Raw genomic sequence first — 8,596 nt, 5'->3', positions numbered from 1 at the left:
ACTGGCCCTCGGCCAGTCCGCCGACGTCGGCCAGGTGGGCTTCGATCCGGGTGACGAGCAGCCGCTCGAGGATCTTCCCCAAGTCGTCCAACATGCAAAGCGGTCGGTACGACGAGGGGAGACCCTCGGGCTTGTCACCCTTTCTCAGAAGCACCAGCCTGGCCTTCTTCCACTTCGTGGGGAATTCACCCTCCGAGAGGCAGCGGTTCGCGACGGCGCGTATCCAGTCCGGGGCGAGGTCGTTTACCAACCCCCACACCCGGTTTGGAATCGCGTCAGGGCCGGGAGCTGTGTTCCGGCCCCGTACGCGCGCCACCGCGTCGGCCACTTCCTGGGTGGTGAATTCCTCCACCGACACGTCGTCCCCGAACGCAGGGGGAGGCAGAGGCGGGTGTGTCTGAAAGAGCGTGTCTACCGCCCTTTCCAACAATTCCGTCTCCAGCTGACCGGAAGCCGGTGAACCGCGGAGCTTCCGCATAACGACCCGGTAGGGTTTCCCCCACGGGTCGTGGTCCACCGACTTCACGAGTTCGGCCCAGCACTTCGCTTTGGCCCGCCTGATGGCGAGATTCATATATTACACTTATAAATCATAAAACTTCAAATCTGAATATAAATAAAGAAATAAAAGATCATGTAGCTTTTGGAATAATCCACCAATTTTTTAAAGTTAATCACTATCTACAGATTAACATTGAAGTGTTTTTTATGAAAGTGATTTTAGTCGTTGTCAGATATAATTATCTTGATCCAACTATGTCACATCCCCACTATGCTGGATTTTTGTTTTTGTATTATGAACGAAATATTTGCAACGAATGCATTTTTTTCGCTGTTATTTTTCTTGGTTTCTCTACCATAAGTCATGACTTCAAATTTAATAATGTTCTCAGATGGTATAAAGTCCAATGAACTATAAAAATGTTTATAATTTTCTGTTAAAGTCATACGGATTTGGTAATAAGCATTGAATCGGATCTAATCGCAAATGTACATTAGCGTTTGTTTTTGCATCATTTATATCTTTTGAATTGGATAATTGTAATTTCCATCTATTAAAAAAAAAACACTTCATATGAAAATCTTTCAAATAGTCCTTATACTTTTAAAACAACTAACAATTAATTAAACAATATTTTTCAGAAATTATTCATTCCAAATATTATATTATTGGTTGTTTTACAAAAATGTGAAAAGGTATTGACCAGCTCTGATAATCTCGAGGAAGCAACAGGATTATCAGACACTAATGAACAAATTAGTAAAATACTTAAAATTTGTTTAAATATGTATATATTAATTGTAATAATAATAATAATAATAATAGTTATCACTATTATTGACTTTTTTTGTGCAAAATGATTTGTCTCCTTCAAATAAATAGAGTAGTAATTAAAACAAAGGCATTAAAATAAATCTAAACTTAATAGTAAATGTTAAATTATTGAAATTCATAAAATTAATATCATATTTTTGATATGTTTGCTTATTGCGATGTTATTAGTATTGTCCTACATTACCACAGGCCAATTTATAGAGACATTTGAAAATGCAAATAACAATTATTCAATAACATATAAAAAAAAATTTCTATTAAAAACAGTTAGGAAGGATCTTGTTATGAATTTTGCAACTTAAAACTATGCAGTGTTTTGTCAAACATATCATAAAATCAGTAATTTAGATGCTATGATGATGACACTTTATCTAGCTTCCTTACAATAAATTTACTTATAAATAATTGAATTCTCAACAGTGTGTGACCATTAATTTTTTATTAACAATCATTTAAGTTACTTTTAACATGTATCTGAATTACCTTAGAACAGTTATTTAAGCATAAAAACTTTAGGTAGTAAACATATGATTCATCAATTAAAACATTAAGTTAATTTACAGTTAAATATATTTTCATTTTTTATTGTTATATTTAAAAGTACATTTATTTCTACATAAATTTTATTATTTATTGGAATACCTTTTTTATTTATTATATAATAAAATTGAATATATATTAATTAAATTGTATTATGTTGTATTCAAAGAATCAGTTAAATTATTATATATAGAATATACGTATAATCATTACACAGGTGTAAGAAATTATTCCATGTGAGTGATTTTTGCAAGGAAATGCAGGAACGTAGGGTCAGGTTAATTAGATTAAATAAAAATGTTTATTATTACTAAATACGTTTTATGTGAAATCTTATATATAAATTAATGAGTGTAATTAATAAAATAATATAATTAAACGTTATTAAAATTTCTTATTTTTATAAATTGATATTTTTTAGTTTGTGTGATATGTCAGGATGAAATGAATGTTAATGATTTTAAACATCCATGTTGTAATGGGATATATCATAAGAAATGTTTATATAAATCCATAAGCTTTAATATATTAAGTTGTCCAAATTGTCGCGGAAATCCAATTGAAGGTATATTATCTTATATATTAAAATTTAGTCTGTACACAAATATTTACCTAGTAGGGCGAGTTAGGTAAATATAAACGATTGAAGTAAAGCTACATGTGCTTTATTTGATAAATACATAAATTATTATCTCGAACTTACATTTAATATTATAGCATAATATTAAACAATCAGATATTAGTAATCTAAAATTAATCCTAATAAAATATTCTAAAAGAAAAAATTAATTTATAATTGAATCATTCGTTTATATTTACCCCACGTAACTCTACTCATTTAAATGAATTACATTTTTGAAGGTATGCTTTAAAAAGGAATTTTATAGAAAATAAGTAGATTAGAGCACTTATCAATTCTTATGGTATATTTTTGCACAACTTATTGTAAATATTTAAAACTTTTCACCTCTCCCTTTCTGTATACTTTTTCTCTTCTCTTAGTGTCTTGTCAACCGCCTAGTATTCTGAACCATACATTGTAGCTGGTCACACTAGTCTTATAGAAATTACCTTTTAGCCTCATTGAAATTTTTTTTTATATTTTAAATATTATGTGCTTATTTACATTATTATTGATAAATATGGTATAATGAATGTTATATATTTCTGTGATGGACTAGGTAGTATACTCTTAAGAACGCCCACTGGTAATTTAGTACACTGACGTTCTATATTTCAGGGGTTGTCAATTTTATAACAAAAGGTAGTGTACAGATAGTATACATTTAATCAATCAAATAACGTAGCTCACGTAAATTTAAACCACATCGTTCTTATTTGGAATAAATTTACTATTTTTTAATGTAAACTGTTCTAAAATTATTGGACACTAATTTAGAGATTAACGAAATATGGTGTTGAATATCTAGTCAATTTATAATGATGTTTTTTAAAGATGGATTTTTTTCTAAGGTAATCGCATTTGCAATAACTGTAATCAAACTAAAAGTGATAATGAGTTAGAAAAAATGAAATGTTGTGGTATTGATTTATGTAAATTTTGTGTCAAGAATAACTTGAGTACTCAATGTTTGTGCAAAGAAGACTTAGTGAAAGGTACTTCATATTTATTTTACTTTTTTTAAATAGTTAGTGTCGATTACATTTAAAGTATCAGATTAAACAATTTAATAAGCAAAGAGCTATTAATCAAGATATATTTAAGGAAACAGTAGTAGATGATGTTTTTGAAATAAGTCATTAATTTATTCTAAATATTGACACGGTCCCGCGTTGCTTCGTGGTACACGATGTCCCAGCGACTCGTGCCATCTTTATCAGCCGTCGCCCTACTATGAGTATTTGACTGACCAACACCGCGTGCCATACGCCACGGTGCAAAGTCCAGAAAGTGCCGCACGGCCGACGACGACCCGCCGCAAATGACACGTTGAGTTTTCTTCCCGTTGTCAAAGTGACAACGTCGAGGATGTACGCCATCGACTCCGGACGACCGGACTCGACGAATCAATCGATCCGCACCCGCGCACCGTCGTCATCAACACTGCTAACTTTTTGATGTCCGAGGATCATGCTGGACATCGCGACGCGGACACCAGTGAAAGTGCCGCGATATTATGCGAAGATTATTATTATTAACTTTGTTTGTTTCTTTAATACCCTGTTGTTGTTGAATAATAAACGGCCCACGGGTCTCTACCCTCAAAACCAGTGTCAACTACATCATTGCGATATAAGTTGTGTCAATATTAAACACTATCTACAGATTTGCATTGAGTGTTTTAAATCAAACAATATTTTTCTTTACAATAATTTAAAATTGATAATTTTTGAAATTTTTTTAAACTTCTTTTACATAATATTACTTTCTGAAAAATTATTGATATAAAATACTTTAAATTATTTATTATATTTTTTGATTACACTTTTACCTGCTCACAGAGGGGGGTTTCAAATTAGTAACTTTTGCACAAAAATGAACTTTTTTAATTTAACTTTTGCAAATGTTCCAGAAATACTGTTAATTATATACATGTCTTATATTAAAGCTTATGTAATATTTTTTATTTTTCATAAAAAAATTTTAAGATGACACGACTGTCTTTTCAGACCATTCGAACAGTGGTCGCACGCTAATGCGACTGCTTACTTATTAGCATTAAATAATAAAATCAATATTAAATATAAAATTAAAAATTATGCTATTAATTTTTTTAGGTATTATTTTCGGCCCCTTTCGTTTGTGTACCTTATGTGGAGTTTTTAAAGGAAAGTACTCTTATTCATCTCGTTGCCCAGAAATTTATTGTAAGAGATGTTTTAATAACCTACGTAATCAATGTAATGGGCATTGTCCTTTTTGTGATGAAGAAAGAACGAAGAAGAAATCATTTTCATGTTTTCCTTAAGTGCAAATACCTGAATAAATACAACTATAATTATCTAAATTAAAAATATGCCACATTGTTTGATTATTATTATAATATGTTATCGTTAAATAAGAAAATAGCATAACATCAGTTACTTGATCAAGGTGTGCGATTATGTATAATTATGTCCAAATGATGATGACATCACTAATACTCATGTAAATGACACAGCTAATTTATTTGTTAAATATATTTTTTCGTTGTCCTCTTCTATTTTCATTAATATTTTTTCTTCTATAACAGAAACTTAAACCTTATTATCATCTTCTTTCTAATGTTATTTTTAATCTAGTTTATCTTATTACTAAGATTTTTTTGTCTAAAAATTATAAATCGTTGGTTCCAGAAGAAATAATTTATAATTGCCATAAAAATAATTTATGTCCCATTGAAACAGATAATTGTTACATTTATTTGTCTACAAATGAGGTTTCAAAATAGCTACTTTTCCAAAAAATTACCTTTTTCAACTAAAAAATTTGAAAATGTTTCGGAAATACTATGTTTTAAAATATTTGTTAAATTAAAGCATGTTACGTATTGTGAGTATAAAAAAAAAATTGTTCCGAAGACCTATCTTCTAAGTACATATGGTTGCCGTAGTTATAAACATACTATTTTTGTGTTATAATTTTCGAATTTCGATTTCATATTTTGATCTTTGAATTGTTATATTGATCGACACGTAGACCGGTAAAACGTAATACATTATATATAATTTTATTAGTCATAAAGACATTTTAATAGAATAAATTTGTTTGTCGCTAACAAACAGTAGTACCTAAAAAGCTTTTAAACCAAAAAAAAAAAAAGGGGTTATAATTTATAGTTAACTAAAAGATTTGATAATGAAACAATTTTTCTTATACATAAAATTATAATCTGAAATAAAAAATAAATATTTAAAATAATGAACTCTTCTTTTAATTAATTTTTTTTTTTTGTAAAAAAAGATTATAAAATCATATATATGTAGTTACAACAAGTTTATTAAATAATGTTATGAATGGAACTTGTAATATGTTTGCTAGTTAATTAGTTGGAAATATTAAATTTTTCTTTATAAATTAAAAAACGAATATTTTTGTTATATAAATATAGTTGTTATATAACTAAGTTTATAAATTAATATGTATGTGTGTCTGACATTAATACACACACTGTTTGAGTGTTCCTTTAACTAAAATTTAAAAGGATAACACTACAAAAAGTAGACAACAGAATATGGAATATTATTAAAAGATATGGAGAACATTCATATATTAATATTTCTATATAAGAATATTATACAAACATAATATGTCACTAAAATTAATGTTAGTAAAACTTAACGGTACTAAAATATATACATAGGTTATACATTAATTGATAATTTAATAGTAATGTAAAATAACATAATAAAGGCGACCTGTAGATCCACAAATGGCAGTGACCTGGTTTACGGCTGGATTGCGAATTACAGGAGACTTGTTACAGAAGGCGTTCCACAGCGTGGAAATGAAGTTATCTCGTCCCGGCGATGGCGAATTTTGGTGTATGCGAAGGTATGCGCGTATACACCTTTGCGGTGCTTCAAAAGAGCACAAAAAATAAGAATAGAGAAAAGAAAATGAAACGATAATATACCGTTCAGTTTAGTATCAACGATACTCGAGCGAGCGTTTTTATTTGCGAATAGAATAATATTGACTCGTTTTTACGAGTCGCGTGGAACTCGTTTAATTATTTTTATTAGCGGTCAATCACATATTAATGGGGCGGTCACAACAAGACACCATATGACTGTATACGCAACACACACGTACACACAAAATATTACAAAAAATAATGTTCTGAGTGTCCTATGATCAAGGAGAAACAATTTGAAAGATAAAAAAATAAAGAAAAGAAAATATTAATTAACAAGTATGTCATACATGAGTATAAAAATGAATTTATTTGTAATCATTAGTAGTGCTGAAAGGTTGGCATCTGAAGCATGTAGTTTTGAAGATCTTGTGACTGACGATTTATATGTTGGGGTTATTTTTAATCAATTACGAACTAAAAAAAGTATAAAACATTTTTTATGTCCAGCGGCTGTTGTCATGCCTCAGCAATAAGAACACGTCGCAATGGACGTGCAGTAATAGCGTATATGACGACAGTTATATTAATGACAATGCAAAGGTAGTTCCAAGTTGGAATTTAGAAGGAGTCGGACAGCAAGGNTCCAACTTGGAATTTAGAAGGAGTCGGACAGCAAGGAGGACACGGCGTAGCGGACGAGCAACAGCGTATACATCGGTAAATATTATACAGTATAACTGCGGCCCCCGGAATTTTTTACTACCTATGAAATATTGGTTCAAAAGTTTTTATTGATCAGTTATTTTTGTAATCATATATTTGTCTTCGTTATATTGTTATTACATTCCTAACCAAGTTAAATGTATATAAATAAATATATTTTTCTTACAAAATTGTTTCATAGTTAGAACTCATTATATGTAAACATATTTTCCTAATAATAACAATATTATACATGAATCGTAAAAATGGTATAAGATTTTATAAAAATACCTTAAATTTATGACACGTTAGTATAAATGGAACAAATATTGACACTTATTTTAAAAAAACCAGCACAGGGGGGTCGGGGCACAGTGGTGCCGTGGTATAGTTGGATCAAGTATAATGATATCTGACAGTGATTAAAATCACAATCAAAAATAAACGCTTCGATGCAAATCTTTAGATAGTGTTTAATTTAAAAAAAATTGGTGTTTTATTCCAAAAGCTTCATGATCTGCTGGGTCCTTATTAATATCTCGATTAAGACAAAGTATGTCGAATGAAAAAGGGTTTATTAAAAAATATTATTTCTCATAAAAAAATTGTGTGGATCCATACACTTTTCAATAAGTTATAGCATTATAAAGTTAAATATAATATAAAAAATAAAATCGAGAGTTTTCACACGAAAATAGCATTCGATAGCCATTTTCACCATGAAGACATGTCCAGAGATCAAATTTTTTTTTTTAAATTAAAGTATATTACATTAGCTTTAATTTAAGATATATATAAAAGTGTCAGACCTTCGGGAACACTTTCAAAAGTTAAGTTGAAAAACATCTACTTTATATATGCATTTTTTATATTTTAAGCCCTCCCATATATAGGGAAATGGTCTGATATAAAAAAAAAGTATGTCCAATGAAAGATGTATATGAATACTACTTTTCATGAAAAAATTGTATCGATCCATACATTTTTTAAAAAGTTATAGCACTTTAAAGTTAAAAATGTAAAATACATAATCGAAAATTTTCACACAAAAATAGCATTCGGTTGCCATTTTCACCGTGAAGATAATATAAAGTCCGAAATTTTTTTTTTTCAAATTAAAGTAAATTACATTAGCTTTAATTTAAGATATATATAAAAGTGTCAGACCTTCCGGAACATTTTCAAAAGTTAAGTTGAAAAAGTTAATTTTTTGTGAAAAAGTTGTCATTTTAAATCCCCCACTGTGGGCAGAAAAAAGGTCAAATTTACAAAAAAAATAGACCAAATGATAGGTAAAGACATCAAGCATCTATAAAAAAAAATTATATTGATATGTTCATTTTTGAAAAAGTTACGGCAGTGTTTTTAGTAAAAAAAATTGAAAAAATTTCGAAAATTAGCGATTTTTAAATTTGTAATTTTTTTGGAGGTTTCCCCCATTTACGGGGAACGAGGGAATTTTTTTCAATTTTGAAGGGTAATGTCTTCGACTAGATAC

The 8,596-nt window shown here is 29.6% G+C and overlaps 1 protein-coding gene across 3 annotated transcripts in view; it reads left to right on the top strand.

Moving 5' to 3' along the window:
• Positions 1-8,596, top strand: part of LOC126897410 (uncharacterized) — a 21,138-nt gene that overhangs the window by 2,661 nt on the left and 9,881 nt on the right. Inside the window, exons 2-3 of one of the 3 annotated variants that reach the window (XM_050670973.1) lie at positions 1,144-1,261; positions 2,298-2,441. The exons of 1 other annotated variant lie outside the window; for it this stretch is intronic. In XM_050670973.1, coding sequence (XP_050526930.1) covers positions 1,144-1,261; positions 2,298-2,441 — 262 coding nt within the window. The remainder of the gene's footprint in view (positions 1-1,143; positions 1,262-2,297; positions 2,442-8,596) is intronic. One more of the 3 variants, XM_050670971.1, reaches the window with a different exon arrangement.

The sequence above is a fragment of the Daktulosphaira vitifoliae genome, unplaced genomic scaffold, assembly GCF_025091365.1.
Source record: "Daktulosphaira vitifoliae isolate Bord-2020 unplaced genomic scaffold, ASM2509136v1 Scaffold_2, whole genome shotgun sequence".
Lineage (NCBI taxonomy): Eukaryota > Metazoa > Arthropoda > Insecta > Hemiptera > Phylloxeridae > Daktulosphaira > Daktulosphaira vitifoliae.
Note: the sequence above shows the minus strand (reverse complement) of the source record. Positions and strands in the feature narration are given on the sequence as shown.